At 36.9% G+C, this 25,254-nt stretch overlaps 2 protein-coding genes across 3 annotated transcripts; one reads left to right on the top strand and one right to left on the bottom strand.

Moving 5' to 3' along the window:
- Positions 1 to 576: 576 nt before the first annotated feature.
- septin5b (septin 5b) lies at positions 577 to 11,930 on the bottom strand. Of its 2 annotated transcripts, none has more exons than XM_068706352.1 (11): positions 11,670 to 11,930; positions 9,173 to 9,263; positions 7,678 to 7,764; positions 6,968 to 7,091; positions 5,453 to 5,587; positions 5,229 to 5,346; positions 4,123 to 4,224; positions 3,900 to 3,996; positions 3,666 to 3,801; positions 2,314 to 2,416; positions 577 to 2,212 (listed from the first exon to the last, which is right to left on the bottom strand). In XM_068706352.1, the coding sequence occupies exons 2-11, from the start codon at positions 9,180 to 9,182 to the stop codon at positions 2,150 to 2,152; spliced, it is 975 nt and encodes a 324-aa protein (XP_068562453.1). In that variant the 5' UTR covers positions 9,183 to 9,263; positions 11,670 to 11,930; the 3' UTR covers positions 577 to 2,149. The 2 variants fall into 2 exon arrangements, with proteins under 2 accessions (XP_068562453.1, XP_068562452.1); XM_068706351.1 differs by lacking the exon at positions 11,670 to 11,930 and adding an exon at positions 11,506 to 11,611.
- An 11,988-nt stretch (positions 11,931 to 23,918) lies between these two features.
- On the top strand, positions 23,919 to 25,132 carry cldn5b (claudin 5b). Its single transcript, XM_068706353.1, has one exon. It carries the CDS (start codon positions 23,985 to 23,987, stop codon positions 24,630 to 24,632), a length of 648 nt encoding a protein of 215 aa, XP_068562454.1. The 5' UTR covers positions 23,919 to 23,984; the 3' UTR covers positions 24,633 to 25,132.
- The last annotated feature ends 122 nt before the right edge of the window (positions 25,133 to 25,254 follow it).

The raw sequence follows: 25,254 nt of genomic DNA on the forward strand, positions 1-25,254 counted from the left end.
ATTCTTAATGCTCGTCATCGTTGCCACCGGGTCGAAACTCCTTCAGCTCAGACTCCAGCAGAGACCGGTCCACTGTGGACAGACCCAGATCCAGGAGCTCCGGAGAGCTCAGCTCCTGGCAGCAGCAGCAGCGTCTCCTCCTCCTCCTCCTCCTCCTCCTCCTTCAGGAGCAGAGCTTCTCCTCTCTGCTGGAGACCCAGGACGTATTGCTGGACCCGCTGGGCGGAAGGGAGCCACGGGAGAACCAGAACCAGGATTGAGAGGGGCAGACTGTCCCTGCTGCAGTAGAAAGAGAGGTTTTCTAAACGGACTCTGGTGCTCAGAGACACTACCACTTTAGTCCACAGGGGGAGACAGAATCAACACAGAATGAAAGCTTCTCGTACTTTAACTGCACTGGATTTGAGAAAAACTCTCAAGTCCTTTTGATCGTTTTGTAATAAAGTAAATGTTTCATTAGACAAACATTAAACAAATATTAACTATTTAATAATTCAAAAAAATGCACATGTTTACTTATTGATGTAAGACAGCAGACACTTTATGATGAAAACCAAGATTTTATTTTCTGTTTCTCTGTGTCACATTGTTTCTGTGGTATACAAACAAAAGTTATTATAAATATTATTATTGTAATAATTATTATTATAGGTCTAATACATCGTTGGGATCTTACTCTAATGGTATATCTGTTTACTGAACTAAATGGTCTCATCTGAATCATATGTAACAGCCTTGGTGATGCTGAATATTATACACAAACAAACAAAACATGTAATTAGCGTAGAGAATGAGGGATTGTTTATACATGTGTTTCCTTCCCTCCTTTCCTTAATGATTGTACACTGCAACACTTTGTTTCATGGTTCAAGGTTTAAGAACGACAGTTCATAAATTCATCGAGGCTTCACTGAATATCATGCTGAGTAAAAACACACACACACACACACACACACACACACACACACTCTCTCTCATACAGCAGAGTTAAAAAAGTGCTGATGGTTATAGCTGTACTTTTGTTCGTGGTCCTTATGAAATAATAATAATAAAACCAAAGATACAAACCATCAGCAAAAACCATCACCGCCTCAGTTCCACACATTCGGTATAAGTATCAGAGCATGATCTACTAAATGATCGGTGCATTAGTCTCATTTAGTACTTCTAGTACTGTGATCTAAAGTGTAATCTACTCTCTATTGACTCACTACACTCACTTGGCTAATGACTGCAATTTAAAAAAAAGTTTATTATTTAAATTAGGTTGGAATACATCTCCCAGCATGCTGTTCACCTACTGTTTCTTTGATACCAGGGTTTTAAGAATCGGGTGAATTATTGACTGTTTTTATCTAAAGAGTTCTTCATCTGAAGTACGGAAGCCCTGAGAGGCCAAAAAAAGAGAAACAGTATTTCTTTAAATATTTGTATCTCTTGTGTTTATGGCTTATAAACTGGTTTTGCAAGAATATCCGTGAAACAGGTGAAACAACGTTTTGTCAGATGATTTATATCTTTTGTCAGGATCATTATTTTAAGAGTTTGTTGTTGTAATACTGATTTTGGCCACTAGAGGCTGAAGAGTAACACTAGCTCATGTTCTAAATAGAACTAGAAGTTTTGCAAGAATATTTTTAAAGTCCCCTAAAATCTTTTGATCTGTGAAACAGGCAGGAAAAAAGTATAGCCAGGTGAAAAAAAAATATAAATAAATTTATTTCAAGTTACTTTTTTTCTTTTCCGTCTGCGAAAACAGATGAAAATTATATTATATCATATTATATTACATTATTATATCATATGATATTATATAATATAATATTATATGATATTATATTACATTATTATATTATATTATATATTGTGCCAGGTGATTTATTAGATGAGTTTTAATTTATATATATATATAAATTAAAACTCATATAGAAAATCACCTGTCTTGAACTTGGTTCTTGATAAAACTCAGTTTGTTTCACCTGTTTTTCTGTCATGAACAGAGAAAATAAAACACGTTAGATCAGATCTAGAGAAAGCATCACCAGAACCAGGGCTCCCGTACTAAGCAGATGGATGTTTAAGGTTTAAATCTGCTCTGAGTTTGATTTCTGTCTCCTTAAGAACAGACGTCACATCAACAGGTCATAGGTCACAGGTCCTGCTCGTGCATCTGCTGCTGCATCTTCTGGAGCATCTGTTGCATTCTCCTCAGCTGCAGAGGAAACCACAGCACAGAGAGGACGAAGTGACGCAATCATCGTTTCACATTCACACGTGATTACGTAACACCTGCTGCGTCTGAGGTTCACTCACTTCATCGTCTTTCCTTTTGATGAGCTTCTCCGTCTCCACGTCAGGCGTGGACAGCGGCAGGATCGGGATCGGGCTCTCCACCCGCTTATCTGCATTCATCTTACTGTAAGAGAAGACAACAGGAAGCCAGCGGGTTTATTTGGGAGGAATGGACGAGCGAAGAAAAAAAAGTGAGAAAAACAAGTCTTCTTCATTTCTTCTCAGTTGTGTTGCAACACAATCATGAATGTTATTATCTCAGAATAAAACTCTAGAGGTGGATCATCTCGTTTCCCAAAGAAATAGAGAATAAAACACAATAATATATAACACAAACATTACAACAACAAAGACCAAACAAACAACAAGCTAAGAAACAAGCACAGATGTAATCAAAACAAAATAAAAAAGGTTATTCTATTAATATATAAAACAGTGATAGCATCTCTCACGAAAGAAGTCAATTTGTTTTAAGATGAGAAAACATTTTTAAATAAATAAATGTATATTTAGAGCAGATTCAAAGGAGGCGGATGGTTCTCACTATTAAAGGTTAATAATTTAAATCCATCTTGTACGACCAGTGATGTGGACTGTGATTCAAGGTTTTTTAATTGTGATGAATTACAGTTTTATAGCTGTACCGATGATGATTATGATGATGATGATGATGATGATGATGATGATGATGATGACATTAATGGGAAAATGCACGGCTGTAAACGGGAATATTAATTTTCTTTAGCCGTGTACACAGCTTATTAGGAATATTGTCTTTTTCTAAAAAGACATATTTTAGTTTCTTTTAGCACTGGTGTCAGTATTACTTCTTATACACTTAATATGTATTATTCTGTTGTTAGTCTGGATTTATAACGTCCTATCTTTATTTAATTTAATTTAATTTAATTTAATTTTTCCATATCTTATTTTATTTTATTCTACCTTACTAAATTAAATTAAAAACAGCAAAAAAACTGAATATTTGGTGCATGTAGACGTAGTCATCAGAATTGAAATGATCATTTTACTGGAGGAGAAGTTTTCCTTTAAGTTAAGGATTTGTGGAAAATCATGAAGATGTTTTTATGTAAACAAGAAGGTGAAAACTTCAGCTGGATGGCCAGATTTGACCCGCCGACCACAGTTTGACCCTCTGTCACTGGTTTACTGATGATGCAGCAGCATCCTCTCTCACCTGGTCATGGTCTGGGCTCTGTAGTTCTCTCTCACCTGGTCATGGTCTGGGCTCTGTAGTTCTCTCTCACCTGGTCATGGTCTGGGCTCTGTAGTTCTCTCTCACCTGGTCAGGGTCTGGGCTCTGTAGTTCTCTCTCACCTGGTCATGGTCTGGGCTCTGTAGTTCTCTCTCACCTGGTCATGGTCTGGATGCACTGGGCTCTGTAGTTCTCGTAGTGGACGTCGCTGGTGATGTCCTTCAGGTCGTGCATGTGGGTTCTGATCAGCATGGTCCTCAGCTTCACGAAGTCGCAGTGAGACGGGTTCTCCACTGGGGGAGACAGGGGGAGACGGGGGGAGACAGGGGGAGATTAACGTCACAGAGAGAGAGACGGGGATTATGGGATGGATCTCTGCGGGGCGTCTTACCCTCCACGATGCCCCACGGGTAGAGCCGCCCTCTCACCCTCTGACCTCGGGCCTCCACCACGGTGTTGCTGCCGATCACAGCGAACGGAGAGCTCTCCTGCAGAGTACATTAAAAATACATTAAAAGTGCATTAGTGCATTACAAGTAGAAGTCCTGCGTCCACAATTGGGAAGTAAAACGCAGGTAGAAAGTTCTCATAGCAGCGTCTGATTCAGACTTCACCTTCAGCTCTTTGTCTTGACGCTTGAACTCTTCGTCTTCATCAGAGTCGCAGTCGGGGAATTGATAGATCTTTATCCCGAATTTATCGATCTCCTCTCTCAGCTGGAGGGACGACACACACAGATGAGATGGTGACAATAGAAACACACACACACACACACACACACACACACACACACACACACACAGCCTCCCACTTAGAGCTCAACTTCAGCAGGAAGTCGCCGCCTTGAAAAGATTTACTGTTGAGAGAAACTGTGAGTCACTGAAATGAATCAAATCTGAAGCTCAATTTAATTAAATACTTATTCATTCAACTGCCTGAAGTGCATCTTAACAATTCAGAATAAAATCAGAATAAAATAATTAAATTAAATTAAATTAAATTAAATTAATGATGATAGTGCAATTTAGCTCTATTTTTTTTAAAGCTGAACTTTATTGCTACAATAAAAAAAATCATGTGCAATGTTACTTTTTATTACTTTTCAAAATGATGATATTTCTCTCAATATCATGCACAATATTATTTATTATCTATTTAAGCTTCTATTAGCACTGGTCTCAGTATTACTTCTTATATACTCAATATTTAATACTCTATTAATTGTATATGTTTATATTTTTATTGTTGTAATCTTTGATCAAACTCTGGCACAAGAATGTCCTTTGGGAGTAATAACGTTCTATCTTTGTTTTTTGTATTTTATTTTACTAATTTAATTTAATTTTAATTTAATTTTGTATTATGTTTATTCTACTTTATTTTATTTTATTCTACCTCATTAAATTAAATTAAATTACATTTTTATTTTACCTTATCTTTTCTTATCTTAAATCAACATGCAAATAAATAGACAAACTTATTATAGTGTATAGAAAGAACAAGTGGAAGTGGGATTAGGTTTGTTATTGATCCTCTCGGAAGCTTTTCTTTCTTAGAGAGAACAAACAGACAGAATATAAACTATCACTCAGAAAGACGTGACGAACACAGACTGGAGATTTAAAGCTCGTCTGGCTTTAGGATCAAGGCTCTACTGCAGCTACAGTTATCATATTTCATGCAGTATTTATGTATCACGTGTGTCGTGTTTGTGTCTCACCCGTTCTTTGAGCTTCTTCATCTCAGAGGGAGTCAGACAGTCGGCTTTAGCGATGAGAGGAACCACGTTCACTTTCTCCTGCAGCGCCTTCATGAACTCGATGTCGACGGGACGGAGCCTGCAGGACCATGAGAACCTTACTGAGCATTTCACACACACACACACACGCACGCACACGCATGAGCATTGATGTACTTTACTCTGTGTACTGTGTGTAGTAGTACCCATGTCCAAATGGAGGGATGAAGTACAGGCAGCAGTGCACTCTGTTGTCCTGGATGTTCTTCCTGTTGAGTCCGCTCTCGTCTCTGAAGTAGTGTTCAAACTGCTGGTCGATGTAGTCGGTGACGGCCCTCCAGCTGCAGAACACAAACACAGTCGTGTGTCTTTACCTCAAATATACTATATAGTAATATATATTATTGTATATTCAAATATACTGCATATACTATGTATTATTATATATTATTATATGTTATACTGCAGGTACAAAGAACTTATGAAGTATACTTCAAAGTTTTGGGAAGAATTTGCTTTTTTGTTAAAAGTGAGATGAGCAGTTTGATCAACACCAATGGAGAAAAGTAACTAAGTACTACCCACACATGAGGTACTTGTACTTCACTTGAGTATTTCCATATTGCAGGGAAGTATTGTACTTTTCACTCCGCTATTTATTTACTCTACTTATTATTCATTTTGTTTTATATTGTGTTTTGTGTTTTATTTTAGTTTTTATCGTGAAGCTCTTTGTAACTTTATTTTGAAAGGTGTTTCATTAATAAAGTCATTTTTATTAATTCATCTGAAAGCTTTAGTTACTTTAGTTACTAAGATTTTTACAAATAAAACATATGATAAGCCTAAAAATATAATGTAGATTAAAATACCCAAGAACACCAAGATAATGTCAAACTATTCCTTAAAAGCGAGGCTCCTGCTCATTCACTATTTATGTTTATTACATGAATATTTTACCTTTAGTGATGAATATTCAATATTAACCTTGTCATGTATCATTACATGTGATGTGCACTTTAGTTTGGGGAGTTATTTATGTGCCAGGTGTCATATGAGCTGAACATCAGCTGAAGAAGAGTTTTTACACAAAAAACACCAAAAAGATCTCCTTTTGGAAACAACACAGGTCTGAAAATTAATTTTAAGTCATTAATTATAACAACATCTTCAAGGCAGCATATAAAACATTATATCAGGTAGAAGAGCCATGATAGAAAAGAGACAGAAAGTACAAGGCTGATATTCCTGTACACGTTCAGCTGCAGTTTACTGTCTGATGAAATCTCCTGAAACACGTCTTATTCATTCAAATACTGCAGAAAATCATTTCCCTCAGTTCATAAAAAATACTACAAAACAGCAACAACACAACAAGGAAAGTAATAATAAAGCACTTTTTTAAAAATAAAGTAGAAAACTACTTCTCAAACTGGAGAAACAGAGCGATACCAGATCAATAAAGTGATGAATATAATGAATGTCCTGATGAAGGCTGATCAATACTGCGGCTCGAGCCAAAAGGAAACAACAGACCAAACAATAAAAGCACATGAGCATTAGTCAGAGTCATAAATTATACTTTTAAGATATTCTGAGTTTCTCTGTCAGATTGTGCTGAAGCTGCAGAAACGCTGTATTATTTATTTTGTATATTATTTACCATTGGTGCTTCCAGATGTGCTTTCATTGACCAGATGTGAAACAAAGCAAACACTCACCACTCGGTGTTGTTGACAGCGTCTCCAAACCCTGGAGTGTCCACGATGGTCAGCTTCAGCTTCACCCCCTTCTCCTCGATGTCCACGGTGTGTTTGGTGATCTCCACCGTCTGACTGATCCGCTCTGAGGACGAAGTATTCAGACCAGTTACTGCAGTAGAAGTACTAAGAACACACCGTAAACATACTCTGCTACAAGTAAAAGTACTAAGAACACACTGTAAACATACTCTGCTACAAGTAAAAGTACTAAGAACACACCGTAAACATACTCTGCTACAAGTAAAAGTACTAAGAACACACTGTAAACATACTCTGCTACAAGTAAAAGTACTAAGAACACACTGTAAACATACTCTGTTACAAAAAAGTACTAATACCATACTGTAAAAGTACTCTGTTACAATTAAAAGACTAATACCACACAGTCAAAATAGTCTGTTACAGTAAAAGTACTAATACCACACTGCAAAAATGATCTGTTATAGTAAAATACTAAGACTAAACTGTCACTCATTTACAAGTAAAAGTACAGATACTTAACAGTAAAAAATACTCTTTGAAAAGGTAAAAGTACTATTACTTCACAGTAAAAATACTTAGTGAAAGGTAAAAGTACTAATACAACACTGTAAAAATACTCTGTTGGAGTAAGAGTACTAATATTACTACCAGTACTTGTATTAATAAACACAGGTATGTGGACTCACCTTCTGCATTGAGCAGTTTTCTGTCTTTGTGGAGGTCTGTGAGGAACAAGCTGTTCACCAGAGTGGATTTACCCAAACCAGACTCACCTGTAACACAGGTACAGGAAGTGATCACATCCTACGCATCAAGATCAGGATTTTCAGAATAAAACTACCATATGAACGCTTCACCCAGACTTCCAGGACGGTTTAAGATCGAGACTCAAATATCAAATTGATGCTTTCCAGACGTTATAAAAACAAGATACGCTACAAATGGGTCTGAACAAATTTAAATCACATTATAATAATAATATAATAAAAATAATACATTTTACTTGAAAAGCACCTTTCAAAACATAATTACAAAGTGCTTCTAACCAGAAATATAAAACTAAAATCATTACAAAATCATTACAAAAAGCACATAACAGTGAAAATAAAATAAAGTTTATTATAAGATATTAGAATAAGGAAAAATAGAGTTGATTATTAAGTAAAAGCACATTTAAAAAAAAGTTTTTAACAGATATTTTAAAAAGACAAAGACGTGACAAATCATGGCACCTTATTATAAAACAATCCAGCAGTTTTCACTTAATGGACTCAAAAATAGTTTAAAACTTGTTCATAGAACAAAATAGTTTGAAGCTCCGGGGGCTTCAAACTATTATTTTAAACGTAATTAAATCCAGATAAGCTCTCATAATTTATCCTGTTCCTCAAGATAAAACATTCATACTGTAGCAGAGCCAGATCATTTTCACAGGACACATTGAAACTTGTGAAAACTGAGCGGAGGTGTGATGGTGAAAGCTGCTTCACAACATCCACATCCTGCACGAGTGGTTCCGTATGAAGACAAGATGAAGTATATCGGTCTCCATTAAAGGATTAATATATCACTTAAAATGTGTAAAAACAACTAGACCTGTTTTATATATGTTGTTAAGTTGTGTTTTTACATCATCTCAAATGTTTACAACCATTTTCAAACAGAGAAATCTGTAATTTAAATCAAGGTGCGTTTCATTTGGTCATTTGTCGGTGGCGTCACATCAGCGTTGTAGTTTTCTGACAGAAACTTTCATAAACTGACCTTTAAACCAATTTTGAGCCACATTTTTAGATCTTGGTTGTTTTTAACCGGATGAAAGATTTTAGTCATCTGATAACTTAAGATCCAGACGTCTGATGCTAACGTTAGCTCAGCTTGTTTCTCTGATAACTTAAGATCCAGACATCTGATGCTAATGTTAGCTCAGCTAGTTTCTCTGATAACTTAAGATCCAGACATCTGATGCTAACATTAGCTTAGCTTGTTTCTCTGATAACTTAAGATCCAGACCTCTGATGCTAACGTCAGCTCAGACAATGTCTTTTAGCTGTGGAAGAAGAACTCAACACGTTTACTTTAAAATAAAGTATCTTATTTGAGTAAAAGTACATAGCTATGTTTAGTTTAGTTCATTACATTTATTTGTCAGCAACCAAGAGAGGTGACGTCGTGTCTCACCTGCCACCATGAGGGTGAAGTCAAATCCCTTTTTCACCGACTTCCTGTGCACCTGGTTGGGCAGTGTCGCAAAGCCAACGTAATCTTTTTCCTAAAAACAAGAAGACAAATGAACATGTTTAAAAATGTTTTTGTTTTTATAAAGTTTTAACATTTTAACATGGAGGTCTGTGGCCGTTGACTCGCTGCTGGAGGAATCACAGTTTTTGGTTTACTTTTTCAAACTAAGCTAAGCTATGACACTAATTTACAGTCGATAACTTATAGGAATTACGTATTTCTATGTGTCCGAGTAATATCATTATTAATATTGAAATCAAAATAATACATTTAGGTTAGTCATAAAAAGTTAGACAAGTCCAAAAATAAAGAGAGAGCAGCTAACTTAGTGAGATCTGCTAAGCTAGCTACCATAAGCTATCTAGTTAGCATTGTTTCTATGGTACAATGAAGTAATACACAGTCAGAATGTGGTAATACACAGTCAGAATGAAGTAATACAGAGTCAGAATGAAGTAATACACAATCAAAATGTAGTAATACACAGTCTGAATGAAATAATACAGAGTCAGAATGAAGTAATACACAGTCTGAATGAAGTAATACACAGTCAGAATGAAGTAATACACAATGAAAATGTAGTAATACACAGTCTGAATGAAGTAATACACAGTGTAAATGCAGTAATACACAGTCTATGTACAGATACTGTGTTTTGGTTATTTTGTTGACAGAAATGAAACTGTTTTTATGAACAGATTTTCTTTATATATGAGAAAAAGATTATAACTAAATTTAGTTTTTATCCATGTCAACAAATCAAAATGGCCGACACCCCAGCCTTCTGGGTCAGTAGGACAAAGTTTCCCATGATTCCTCATGTTTTATTAAAGACACCGAGAGCCCTGAGGTTCTCCAGAGCATCCATTCATCAGCATGGCGGCTCCAACACGGAACAACATGGAACAACACGGAACAACGGAGGAGGAGACGGGAAGTAGGTCACATCAGAGAACCTCCTCCCATCATGCATCTGGCTTTTTACATCCAAAACCTACTGTATCAGATGGAGCTCTGTACGGGGAGATGTGTGGGGGTGTTTTGGTTTAGTTTGCTTCCATATATTGACGTTTTGTCTGCGGATGCTCCCACGCACACACACACACACACAAACACACACACACACACACACACACACGCACACACACACACACACACACACACACACACACACACACACACACACACACACACACTGACTCAGCCTCAGCAGCTTGACTGAGCTGCTGGGATTTTAGGCGACTGTCTCTCAGAATAAAGACGCTTCACGTCTGTTCTAAAAGAATAAATTCATGATTTTAAAGAGTCCGTGTTCAACTTGTGACATAAAGAGTTTACACTGACATATTTTTTAGACATGATCTATACAGTCGTATTATGTATTTTAAAGCTGAATTAATGAGTTGATTCATTCAATATTTGTAATACTTTTTTTGCGATAAAATGCAAAACATTCTCTGATTCTATCTTCTGCCATATGAAGATTTGCTACATTTCTCTGTTTTAAATTATTATAAAAACAATATGTTTCTGTATTAGACAATGAAAATAACACATATGAAGCAATATTTAGGTTAATCCGTGATAATCGTTAAATTCTTCATCTTGTTTCAGCTTCTGAAGTGAAATATTGAAACAAAAGATGTAGTTTTATTCAAATAGAGATATGTTAAACACTTTGATCTGCTCTAAATCATGAAATAAAGTTGTGTGACTGACATAAGGCTTAAAGTCTCTGACTGTATCGTTCAAAGAATATTTGAGCTATTAGATTATTGATTCTGTAAAGTAAAACACATTTAATTATTGTTATTAGAGCTGCATCTAATGCTCGCTTTTAACGGATTCATAAATCATTTTGTCCATAAAATAGTGAATATATTCAGTTTATTAACACATATGATGAATGAAAACACATTGAAGCAGCTGGAATCACTGAATGTTGGAATGATTTCAGTTGAAAAATGACTAAAACTCAAATACACATTAATATTCTGTGTATTGTCTCATTGATTTTCGACTAGTCGTTCTGTTTACAGATGTGTGCACAGATGTTTCACACTCAAGGAACCGGAAACGAGGAAGTGAGCAGGGACAACTTCTGATTCTAGGAACCAGAATCAATAAAAGCTCATTAAACACATTTAAATATACAGACAGCTGTGTGCACCACAACAAAGGGAACGCACACGTGCGCGCACACACACACACACACACACACACACACACACACACACACACACAAACACATTTGTCCCCTGCATGTGTCTTACCTCTCCATCCTCTGAGTCAGTGAGACACATTCCAGGAGACATCCGCGACCAGAAGGACAGACGTGCATGCAGCCAGCAGGAGGAGAAGAAGAAGAGCAGATGACTCACTGATCAATGATCAATAATCGATGCTTCATTAAAGCTGTGACGCGGTGATCACTTACCTGGCCGCAGCGTGCGGCTCTTGTACCTGCTGTTGGCCGTCATCGGGTCTCTGTGGTCGGATGATGTGAGAGGAAAGGGGCGGGTCCGGAGTCCCTTTAACAAAACGATCGATGCACGAGCGCTGCAGAGAGAAGGCGCGTCCGAGAGCAGCGAGGCACGTGCGCAGTGATGATTTAAAAAATAATAATAAATCACCAAATCATCGTGATTTCATCGTCGTGTTGAGAAGCCGAACCGCGTGCTGTCTATCACGCATCAGACTGGACCACAATGAGAAGATCTGTTCTGACTCTCTGTCTGCAGTTCACCTGAAGCACCAGCAGGGGGCAGTGGAGCTCCGATCTACACAACACTTGGTTATATAGAGATAATAATAATAATACTACTACTACTGCTAATAATAATAATAATAATAATGATGATGATGATAATAATGATAATAATGATAATAATAATGTTTACATGGAGCTGAGCTGGAGGGTTACTTTGTATTTCATCGGATGATAATAATAATTATACTAATAATATTAATTCAAGTAGTAGTAATAATGATAATATTATTAGTTTTAATATTAATAATAATAACAATACTAATAAAAGCAGTAGTAATAATTATACTAATAATATTAATACTAATATGAATAATAATAATATTCATATGATAGTAAAAACAATAATAATAATAACAGCAATAATAATAATAATTAGTTAGTCAGTAATATTGACTGATAAATTCCCAGAGGGCTTTAACATATATGTATCATCCATCACTTAAAATATAAATCCTGCATGCTGTATATGAACATTCATACATGTGCAATACCGTACATATAATAATACAGGCTCATTTAAAACCAGAACCCTGTGAAAGAGTCTAAAATATGCTCTTGATGCTCCATGAGACACTTTGTTAAAACATGGAGGCTGAACTGAAGATGACAAACACATTAACACAGATCAGATCATTAAAGAGATAGTTTATTCGAAGATTAGAACCAGAGAGCATCACATTAAAGCATTCATGTAGAAAAAAACGTAAATTATTTCATATAATTTAATGATATCTTATGGCCACATTTCAGACAAAGTGAGAGCGACTTAAAAAAACTTACTGCCAACAAAACTGATTATGATTTTTAATAGTTTAATATAATTCTTTAGCATTTTTAAACAACAAACAAAACATGCTTTAATAGTTAGGAATCTAAAAGACAGAAAATGAAGAGAATTTAACACAGCTGACATAAAAAACAACAATTATTCAATTAGTTAAAACGACAAAGTGGAGAGAAAAAAAAGAACAAAACAAAAGAAAATGGGTCATTTAAAAGTCATCTCACAGTAGAATATGAAATATTAGTGAAGAAAAGCTGTACAAATAGCAATAACACAGTGTACAAATATTCTGATACAAGATAAAGTCCTGCATTTAAAACTTTACTTTAGTGAAAGTTCTTAAAGTACTTAAAAGACATTTGACAGAATGTCTGAATAATAATATGATATTATTTTATTATAATTATTGATTCATCGGAGGTGAAGGTCATTTTCTCTTCTATATGATTTTAAATGTTGGATTCCTGTTGGTTGTTAGATTGTTGGATATTTAGATTGTTAGATATTTAGATTGTTGGATATTTAGATTGTTAGATATTTAGATTGTTGGATATTTAGATTGTTGGATATTTAGATTGTTAGATATTTAGATTGTTGGATATTTAGATTGTTGGATATTTAGATTGTTAGATATTTAGATTGTTAGATATTTAGATTGTTGGATTGTTAGATTGTTAGATATTTAGATTGTTAGATATTTAGATTGTTGGATATTTAGATTGTTAGATATTTAGATTGTTAGATTGTTAGATATTTAGATTGTTGGATTGTTAGATTGTTTGATATTTACATTGTTAGATATTTAGATTGTTGGATATTTAGATTGTTAGATATTTAGATTATTCGATATTTAGATTGTTGGATATTTAGGGAGTTGGTGGATAAATAAAGAGTTCTTCCCTCCAGCTTTAAGATGAAAGTTTATTTATTTGAATGTGAACGTCGACTTCCTGTTAGGAACTCAGTGTTTTAAGAGAAAATATCTTTCAACAATGCAGCATTGTGTGGCTCTGTGTGACATGCCACCCACCAACACAACGGTGTGACACACGGGTGTGAACAGTGTGTGAGTGTGTGTGAGTGTGTGTGAGTGTGTGTGAGTGTGAACAGTGTGTGTGTGTGAACTCTACTGGTCTGAGGTCAGATCTGGTCAGATCTATAGTAACATATACATCTCTACTTTTATTGATCTTCATTCATTAAATAATAAATAAGTAAAGTGAGTTAACTCATCTTTCTTTCTGATCACCTGCTGATTGATCACAGGCCTCAGCAATCAATAACAGTGACTAAAATATATATGTATATATATATATATATATATATATATATATATATATATATATATATATGTATATACATATATATACATACATGAGGTTTGGTGAGATTGTGTTCTGACAGCTGAGGAACAATGATGAGAGCGTGAGACTGGAGAAGGGGGCATTCGGCCATTATGGCTCTGTTTCCTGCTGCTGCTCTCAGGCTGGGGGGGGGTCAGACAATGAGCAACCACCCCTTCACCTAAAGGGCCACCACAAGGACCTCTGAGTATTTGCTCCTTATATATATATATATATATATATATATATATATATATATATATATATATATATAAATGTGTGTATACATATATGTATATTACTCATTAACTTCCTTGTAAATATAATTAAGCTTTCATTTTTTATTTCCTTCTTAAGTGCTATTTTTATATACTTTGTCTATATATGTATACGTATACATATGTGTGTATATATACAGTTGTGGTCAAAAGTTTACATACACTTGTAAAGAACATAATGTCATGGCTCTCTTGAGTTTCCAGTTATTTCTACAACTCTGATTTTTCTCTGATAGAGTGATTGGAACAGATACTTCTTTGTCACAAAAAACATTCATGAAGTTTGGTTCTTTCATGACTTTATTATGGGTTAACAGAAAAAGTGACAAAATCTGCTGGGTCAAAAATATAAATACAGCAACATGAATTAGCAATTTTAGTGACTTAGAAAGTTGTGTCAATGAAATGAGCTTCATAGCATGGCCTCTTAACTTCTTGTGAGTGATTATGAGTGACTACAGCTGGTGACTTCTCTGAGGCCATTTAAATAGGGCTCATTGGATACAAACGCCCACAAACGCTACAATGGGAAAGTCAAAGGAGCTCAGCATGGATCTGAAAAAGCGAATCATTGACTTGAACAAGTCAGGAAAGTCACTTGGAGCCATTTCAAAGCAGCTGCAGGTCCCAAGAGCAACAGTGCAAACAATTGTTTGTAAGTATAAAGTGCATGGCACTGTTTTGTCACTGCCACGATCAGGAAGAAAACGCAAGCTATCACCTGCTGCTGAGAGAAAATTGGTCAGGAGGGTGAAGAGTCAACCGAGAACCACCAAAAAGCAGATCTGCCAAGAATTAGAAGCTGCTGGAACACAGGTGTCAGTGTCCACAGTCAAGCGTGTTTTGCATCTCCATGGACTGAGAGGCTGCCGTGCAAGAAGGAAGCCCTTGCTCCAAAAGCGACACCTTAAGGCTCGACTGAAGTTTGCTGCTGATCACATGGACAAAGATAAGACCTTCTGGAGGAAAGTTCTGTGGTCAGACGAAACAAAAATCGAGCTGTTTGGCCACAATGCCCAGCAATATGTTTGGAGGAGAAAAGGTGAGGCCTTTAACCCCAAGAACACCATGCCTACCGTCAAGCACGGTGGTGGTAGTATTATGCTGTGGGGCTGTTTTGCTGCCAATGGAACTGGTGCTTTACAGAGAGGAAATGGGATAATGAAGAAGGAGGATTACCTTTCAAATTCTTGACGATAACCTAAAATCATCAGCCCGAAGGTTGGGTCTTGGGCGCAGTTGGGTGTTCCAACAGGACAATGACCCCAAACACACATCAAAAGTGGTAATGGAATGGCTAAATCAGGCTAGAATTAGGGTTTTAGAATGGCCTTCCCAAAGTCCTGATTTAAATCCCATTGAGAACATGTGGACAATGCTGAAGAAACCAGTCCATGTCAGAAAGCCATCAAATTTAACTGAACTGCACCAATTCTGTCAAGAGGAGTGGTCAAAGATTCAACGAGAAGCTTGCCAGAAGCTTGTGGATGGCTACCAAAAGCGCCTAATTGAAGTGAAAATGGCCAAGGGACATGTAACCAAATATTAGCACTGCTGTATGTATATTTTTGACACAGCAGATTTGATCACTTTTTCTGTTAACCCATAATAAAGTCATGAAAGAACCAAACTTCATGAATGTTTTTTGTGACAAAGAAGTATCTGTTCCAATCACTCTATCAGAGAAAAATCAGAGTTGTAGAAATAACTGGAAACTCAAGAGAGCCATGACATTATGTTCTTTACAAGTGTATGTAAACTTTTGACCACAACTGTATGTACATATATGTTTAAATATGTATACATATATATATATATATATATATATATATATATATATATATGTAAAATAGATATAGAAAGACAGCCAGATGGATGAATAGATATAACATATGTGTAATATGAAAGTTATTTAGGAGAATGAGCTCACTGTGTGACAAACATGAATGTGTATTATGTGTGTGTAATATCTGTGTATTATGTGTGTGTATTACGTGTGTATCATGTGTGTATTATGTGTGTATTACGTGTGTATCATGTGTGTATTATGTGTGTATTATCTGTGTATTGAGTGTGTATTACGTGTGTATTATCTGTGTATCATGTGTGTATTATGTGTGTATTACGTGTGTATCATGTGTGTATTATGTCTGTATTATCTGTGTATTGAGTGTGTATTACGTGTGTATTATCTGTGTATCATGTGTATTATGTGTGTATTACGTGTGTATCATGTGTGTATTACGTGTGTATCATGTGTGTATTATGTGTGTATTATGTGTGTATCATGTGTGTATTATCTGTGCATTGTGTGTATTATGTGTGTATTATCTGTGTATACTGTGTGTATCATGTGTGTATTATGTGTGTATTACCTGTGTATGAGTATTTCCTCCCCACAGACTGAATGTAAATCTCTCACACTGACCTCAGTAGAAACACAGGAAGAGCTCGTCACATGTGCTGCGTGTCGATTGGTCGCCTCAGGAGGAAGTTATTCTTGTTGTGAACGAGTCGTTTCTCCTTTTCCCTGCTGGAGGGACAATGGAGGGAGAGGGGGGAGTTGGGGGAAACGGGGGAGGAAAACTCTACTATTTATTCAGTAAAAACTGCTGCTTTATACTTCTACTCCTTCACATCTGAGAGGGAGATGTTGTACCTTTTACTGCATTAATGTGACAGCTTAAGGTACTTTTCAGACTAGTATCTGTGAGGGCCATATGTGGGTCACAGTGTGAGCAGTAACCCGGATAAATACTTTCTGCATGTTTGAGGTGAAAACGTCTCAGAGGGACAAACAGAGACGTGCAGTCCCACAAATAGAAGCAATAAACAAGCAGAAACAAATGTGTATTTAATGTTATCTCTGTGATTGTGCTCCACAGAGACAGGAAATGGTGCCGTTACAAACAGGAAGTGAGCTGATGGCTCCAGAAATCACAAGTCCTCAGTGAAGGAGCTGAGGGATGGAACAGAGGACGAGGAGTAGAAGGACACATTTAAATATGTGTTCCACGAACGTGTCAAAAGATGTTTACAGAGAGTCAGTCGGAGCAACCAGTTAGCTGGTTATTTTCACAATAAATGTCCTAAAAATGGACGTCTGATTAGAGACATTGTTGTGTTTATTTTATGCCTACAAACAGATGTGGATGTGTTTTTTAAAATCAGAATTGAATTTAAAAATTTTAAATATACATTTTAAATATACATATATATATATATATATATATATATATATATATATATATATATACTGTATAGGCATATTTATATATATATAAATATACAAATATATGTATATTTATAGATATACATATATGTACGTATATATTTGTATATATGTATGTATTTGTGTGTATGTATATTTTATACAAATAAATATAAATAAATAAATGTATACATATACAGTATATGTATATATTTATACATATATTTATTTGTATACATGTGTGTATGTGTATGCATGTGTGTAAAATTAGACAAACCCTATTAAAATAAACTAAAAAGCAGTTACATTCATCATCATTTAAAGTCATACATAAAATAATATTTCAGACTAGCTGTGACAAAGTGAAATGTTTGTCTATATGTTATCAATTGATAAAGATGAATATAGAATATTTTTAATGCAGCGAGGTCAACAGGATGACTTGAACGCACCGCGGGGCGACTTCACTGGAGCGATGCCTTCAGACGTCATTGTGAAAACCCGTTAACCTTCATGTTCACTGACCAGAGACTTCTCACTGTGCTCTTCTCATGAGCTGGAAACATTCTACATTATGATGGAAGAAAAGACACCAGCAGTAGAGTAATACTCTGATCATATACTGCAGCAAAAGTACTAATACCACACTGTAGAGATACTCTGTTACAGTAAAAGTACTAATACCACACTGTAAAGATACTCTGTTACAGTAAAAGTACTAATACCACACTGTAAAGATACTCTGTTACAGTAAAAGTACTAATACCACAGTGTAAAGATACTATGTTACAGTAAAAGTACTAATACCACACTGTAAAGATACTCTGTTACAGTAAAAGTACTAATACCACAGTGTAAAGATACTATGTTACAGTAAAAGTACTAATACCACAGTGTAAAGATACTATGTTACAGTAAAAGTACTAATACCACACAGTAAAGATACTCTGTTACAGTAAAAGTACTAATACCCCAATGTAGAGATACTATGTTACAGTAAAATTACTAATACCACACAGTGTAAAGATACTCTGTTACAGTAAAAGTACTAATACCACACAGTAAAGATACTATGTTACAGTAAAAGTACTAATACCACAGTGTAAAGATACTATGTTACAGTAAAAGTACTAATACCACACAGTAAAGATACTCTGTTACAGTAAAAGTACTAATACCACACAGTAAAGATACTATGTTACAGTAAAAGTACTAATACCACATAGTGTAAAGATACTATGTTACAGTAAAAGTACTAATACCACACAGTAAAGATACTCTGTTACAGTAAAAGTACTAATACCACAGTGTAAAGATACTATGTTACAGTAAAAGTACTAATACCACGGTGTAAAGATACTCTGTTACAGTAAAAGTACTAATACCACAGTGTAAAGATACTATGTTACAGTGAAAGTACTAATAACATTCATTATATTCCATCTCTCTACATTTGACTTTTCTTTTAAATGTGAATATTTTCTTTTTTTCTTTCTTTTATATTTTTGTAAATTGAACATCTTTGGTTTGTAAACTGACATTTGAAGACGTCTCTTTAGGGTTCAGGAATCTGTTGTTATGTTTTCACTGTTTCTGACGTTAATAATCATTAAATACATAAACGAGAGGAATCTGACAGACGAACCACTAAACTGGTGTCAGGATGATTAAAGAATAGCTGAAGTCTCTCCGGAAGACAGAGCTGATGATGAATGTGTCACGTCCTCCGTTTGTTCCAGCAGGTGGAATCTCAGTTAGTCAGAGGAGGAAGAGGAGGAAGAGGAGAAAGAGGCGGCACAAAGGACATTAAGGACTTGTGTCTCTTATCAGCAGACTGATGACTTTCTAGAGCTGTGATTCCTCCACTGTGAGTCAGCGGCTCGTTAAAGCTGTAAACTCTGTGACCAACACATGTGAGCCATAAAACACTTGAGCACGATGACACGCTCTCAATTTAAAATGTAGAGACAGGAAATAGTTATGTGAATATTATTTATCTAACATGAGGAGGAAATAAAATAGACAAAAATAACAACAATCAATCCAATAAAAACAAATAAATACATGAAAAACAAAGAACAAAGAAGAGAAAATGTATATACGTATATATAATAATAGTAATAATAATAACTAATAATGCTTATAATAATAATAAATAATAATAACTCTAATATGAATAATAAATAGTAATAATAATAATTGAAATAAATCCATTAGAACAAGTTTATCTTTGTGTTTCTGTTGTTTTTTATTCCATTAATGTGAGAGCTCACTTTTACTTTTGAGTGAATGAAGTGTGTTAAACAGAAACACACAAAGAGTGAGACACTGAAACAGAGTGTGAGACACAGTTACCTTCATGAGACAATACAGACCATAAAGGTATCACACACACACACACACACACACACACACACACACACACACACACACACACACATTAAAGGCATCTCTGAATTAAACCACTGGCCAAATATTTTGCGACCGGACAAACGCACGACTCGACCAAACGTCAAAGCCTCTTGCCTCCGCAGTGCCGAGCGGCCGCGGCAGGTGACACGTCGCTGTGGATAATAAAAGGAGTTGATGTGGAAAGAGGAGGAGGAGAACATTCGGAGAACAATGGAGTCGAAGGGGAAGTGATAAGAGACAGGACATCCTAACACTCAGCCCTCCGAGCAGCTGTCCATCAGCGTCACACAAACCAGCAAAGTACAACCATAATGTGGAGATAAAGTCATTAAATATGATTTATTCTGTTATTGATTCATACTTTATTCTGTAAACAAGCTTCTGCAAACATAATGAATACAATAAGTGTACTCAAGAGCACAGAAATATAAGTACAACACAGTAAAGTACATGGATTTGTTCTACAGTGACTACTATTGGTATGTAGTAAAGGTAAAAGTACTCATTATGCAGAATGGACCCTTTCATAAGGTGTTATGTTATATTATTAAATGATCATTATATATTCATTCACCTGTAATTTTAACTATTTTTTGTGATGATTTAATGTTTTCTACAGCAAAAAAACTCTAATAATTAATAAGTTAAAAGTCCATTTTAAGTTGTTTTTTAAGATAATAAAGAGAAGAAAGATCATTTTTGCAGAATAAATACAGTAATCGTTACTCTACAAACAAACAAAAACATGAAGTGAAATGAAGTGGAGCTTGGTTGACTTGACTTGAATGAAGTGGAGTTGAGTTCAGTAAAGTAAAGTTGAGTTGAGCAGTGCAATGAAGTGGAGTTGCAGTTGCAATGGAGTAAAGCAAAAGTAAAGTAAACGTAAAGTAAATTAAGGTAAGGTAAAAAAAAAGTTAAAAAGGAGTTGAGCAGAATTGAGTGGAGCTGAATGAGGTGAAGTGAAGTAAAGTGAAGTGGAGTTGGAGTTGAATCCAGCAGGAACTTGAAGAGACATGAAATGAAGTGGAGTTGATACTGAGCTGAGTGATGAAGTGAACGTGCAGTTCAGTAAGGTAAAGTGAAGTGGAGCTGAATCAAAAGAAGCTAAGTAAAGTAAAGTAAAGTAAAGTGAAGTGGAGTTGAGTGCATTAGATCTGAGTTGAAGTAAATGAAGTGAAGTAAAGAAAAGCCATTTTTATATGCACCGTAGCAAAGAACTGTAGCGGGCAAACTCATTCTGTTTCTATGGTCGGTGCTGGACGCCATTTTGTTTTGAGCTAGTCACATGACCAGAGTTCTACTCTCACTCTCTTCAGCTGGACTTTAGTGGAGTTAGTAAAGACTGGTTTAGTTTAGTTACTAGTTAACTGCTTCACTAAAACCAAAAGGCTTCAAATCCTCCATTTATTAAATATATTTCATCATTTTTATTTAGTCTTCACAGAATGCTTTGTGATCTAAAAGTATCTCCACAGTGAGCAGATGGAGCTGGAGGTACCCTCTATGTATCTGTAAACACTGAGGAGGAAACATCTGGCCCTCTGAGGACACACACACACACTCACACACTCACACACACACACACACACACACACACACACACACTATTGTTTCAATCACTCTGCTGGCAGCAACTTCTGATGAACACGAGGTGCTGTGGTGATTTTCATGACCCACTCATCTGCAGCACAAAGCAACGTCATGACTTCATTCTCCCACACGTGCATGTACACGTGTGCATGCATGCATGTGTGAGTGTGAGAGTGTGCGTGTGTGTGTGCGCACGCAACGATATAATGAGATTTCCAGACGGAGACCCTGATTGTGTTTTTTTTCTGCAGGAATGTTGTTTGTCAGCATGTTGCTCAACACCTGCTGCCTCTGTGTTTTATTCTGAAAATCCTGAATTCATGTCATCTTATAATCCAATATGTTATCAATAAAACAGGAAGTACAAAAGATATTGATCCACACTAACAATACCGAATTATTATTTCCAGTTCTCCGCATCAGAAGAAAAATGTATAGTTTAGCTCAAGTTTGCTCATAGTTTTTATTAAAGAATAACTTTTTTCCTCTAACCCAGATTCTGTTTATCTGCAATGAGTCAGCCCCCCCCCCACAATAAATACCACAGATCTGATTCAGCTCCTCCTGTCTAAATAAGGAAGATGAACTTCATGACTGAAACTGCAGGATTAAGAGGAAATACAGAAGGTGTGGTCCAGCTTTTATCAACACGCATCACTTACTCTGTAGTAAACACACACACACACACACACACACACACAAATAGAAGCTCCACCAAATGGGTTTTTGAAATGGCAAACACTTCCTGTCTGTTGGCCTAAAGGTGGGCGTGGTTTATTTAGCATTATGAAGATTAGCTTTAGATGTAAAGAATCCGTCCGGGTCTGAAGTTCATGTTCACTTCTCCCATAGGAGTTAATGGACCGGCACGTTTAAAAGGGGGGCGGGGCATGTGGTGACATAGAATCAGGAAACTGACGGGTGGGTCGTCTCCTTCCTGAAGTGTCTCTGATATGAACTTTAGAAGAATCAATCACGATGGTTCACATGTAGGATTGGAGAGGAAACAGTCAATTAGAGACAAGGATTTAAACGACTAAACTCTATCTAAAATATAAATATAAATATATATATATATATATATATATATATATATATATATATGTATTACACATAGACTTACTAAATGAACATCATGCTGTATTGAAGAAGACTTGAAACTAGAGATTGAGACCATAAACTCATGTTTACAATGTTTACTGAGGTAATAAATCAAGAGAGAAGTAGAGTCATTTTAGACTAGACTTCTATACAACCAGAGGAGTCGCCCCCTGATGGACACTAGAGAGAATGCAGCTTTAACACATGAAGCTTTGAAGAACTTTAAAGAACCAGAGGTTTGTCTCCTGGTTGACTTTATGGTCGCTGTAGCCCAACGTTATAAAAGTGAGTTTTAGGCCATTTAACATCTAAAATACACCACAGAAGAAGTAAAACAAAGAAGAGGGTCAAAACATTGTTGTAAAACAGTGTACAGTATTATACTGTGTAACATCCCAGTGAGCAGTTTTACGGTGAAGAGATGTTCAAAACTGGTTACATATTTGAATTTTAATACTTGTTTTATTTATAACTGTCCACCTTAAATACGACAGACCATCTGAAACCGGCTCCTGGATGACTTTGAGCTCGTCTACACGTATACAGATATACAGTTATATTTATAATGTTGCTTAATAAATACAAATTAATTGTTGCCTGTGTCAGTTGGTGTTCTTTATCCTGTAAGTGTAAACTTAAGATGTGTTATATGACTACATATATGTACATTTCTGAATATTTAACTGTGACCATCTTTACGTTTATAAGGCATTTAAAAGGTTTTTTACACCGACTATTATAAGATATTTAGGATTCGCAATATTGACTTTTCAACAGAGAAATGTAGAGGTGGATTCTTAGTTTGCCTCTTTGGTTTCACTTGTGAAACATCTTTTCCACAGAAAGTTGCTCCCTGGGTTGGGTCAAGTTAAGAAGTTGGATTTCCAGATAAACCTCCTCCCAGAAGACTCACATCTGCTGCTCCAACCCGGTAACTACTCCCTCACATCGTGCGCGTGAACGTGCACAAGTAACGTGTGTGTGTGTGTGTGTGTGTGTGTGTGTGTGTGTGTGTGTGTGTGTGTGTGTGTGTGTGTGTGTGTGTCAGAGATGCTGCTCCTGCAGACCTCACCTCCTCATTGGTTGAGACAAACATGAACTCAGCTGCTGATTGGCCCCCAAAAAGTTTCTGTTTTGACAGGAGTCCATTTAAATGGAACGCCCCGGAGCGCACGCTCTCACTAACCGGAGGCGAGGCTGAGCGCGCGCAGAGCATCACCAACCAAAGAAGAAGACCTCATCCTCATCATCATCAGGAGGACCATGCTCGCCGCGTGTCTGGAGTTCCTCGGCCTCGCGCTGTGCCTCGCGGGCTCCCTGCTGGTGATGGTCGCGTGCGGGCTGCCCATGTGGAAGGTGACCGCGTTCATCGACTCCAACATCGTGGTGGCGCAGACAATTTGGGACGGCCTGTGGATGTCCTGCGTGGTGCAGAGCACGGGCCAGATGCAGTGCAAGGTCCACGACTCGGTTCTGTCCCTAACGGGGGACCTGCAGACGGCGCGCGCCCTCACGGTCATCTCCGCCGTGCTCGGTGTCGTGGCGCTCACGGTGACGATAGCCGGCGCGCAGTGTACCAACTGTATCCGGGAGGAGACGGTGAAGGCGCGCGTGGTGAACGTGGGGGGTGTCCTGTACATCGTCAGCGGGCTCTTCGTGCTGGTGCCGCTCTGCTGGATGGCCAACAACATCATCGTAGACTTCCACGACCCGCAGGTGCCGCCGTCCAAGAAGCGCGAGATCGGGGCTGCGATCTACATCGGCTGGGCCGCCACCGCGCTGCTGCTGCTCGGCGGGACGCTGCTGGTCTGCTCCTTCTCCCGGGGGGTGCGGGGCGCGTACCCGATCAAGTACGCGCCCACCAAGACCATCACCTCCAACGGGGACTTCGACAAGAAGCATTACGTTTAAATCAAATACGTTATATATTTGGGACTTTTGTTTTTTGGAAGCTTCTGCTGGGAAAGTTTAAAAAAAGATGCTCAGCCTCATTCAGAGCACGTGCTGTTTATTGGAGCTCCTAACGGTTTAATCTGTTGATCAGTTTGTGCTCGCGGCCGCTGATTGGCTGCAGATCTTAATTGTAAATATATATAGTGTGTGTGTGTGTGTGTGTGTGTGTGTGTGTGTGTGTGTGTGTGTGTGTGTGTGTGTGTGTGTGTGTTTTCCTCCCAGCGGAGTAGTCTAGTGTACTGGTTTAGTGTACTGGTCTAGAGACTGGTTTAGTGTACTGGTCTAGAGACTGGTTTAGTGTACTGGTCTAGAGACTGGTTCCCACAGTGTGCAGGTCTTTGCAGACCAATGAGCATCACGTTTGGATCAAAGAGAGCTGATTTGCAGTTGAATACATGCACAGTGTTTTTATACTTCCTGTCATTTTTGATACGTTTTCTAATAAAGACCAAAAAAAACAAACATCAAAGTGTCTGCTTGTTATTTAAAGGCCGTGATATGTGATATGAAATATAAACGTGGTCATTATTCATCATTAAAAGCTGAATCTCACCTCCATAATGAGGTCATTTTGAGTTTC

The sequence above is a fragment of the Cebidichthys violaceus genome, unplaced genomic scaffold (assembly GCF_023349555.1).
Source record: "Cebidichthys violaceus isolate CVI_PGR_0920_01 unplaced genomic scaffold, fCebVio1.0.p SCAF_12, whole genome shotgun sequence".
Lineage (NCBI taxonomy): Eukaryota > Metazoa > Chordata > Actinopteri > Perciformes > Stichaeidae > Cebidichthys > Cebidichthys violaceus.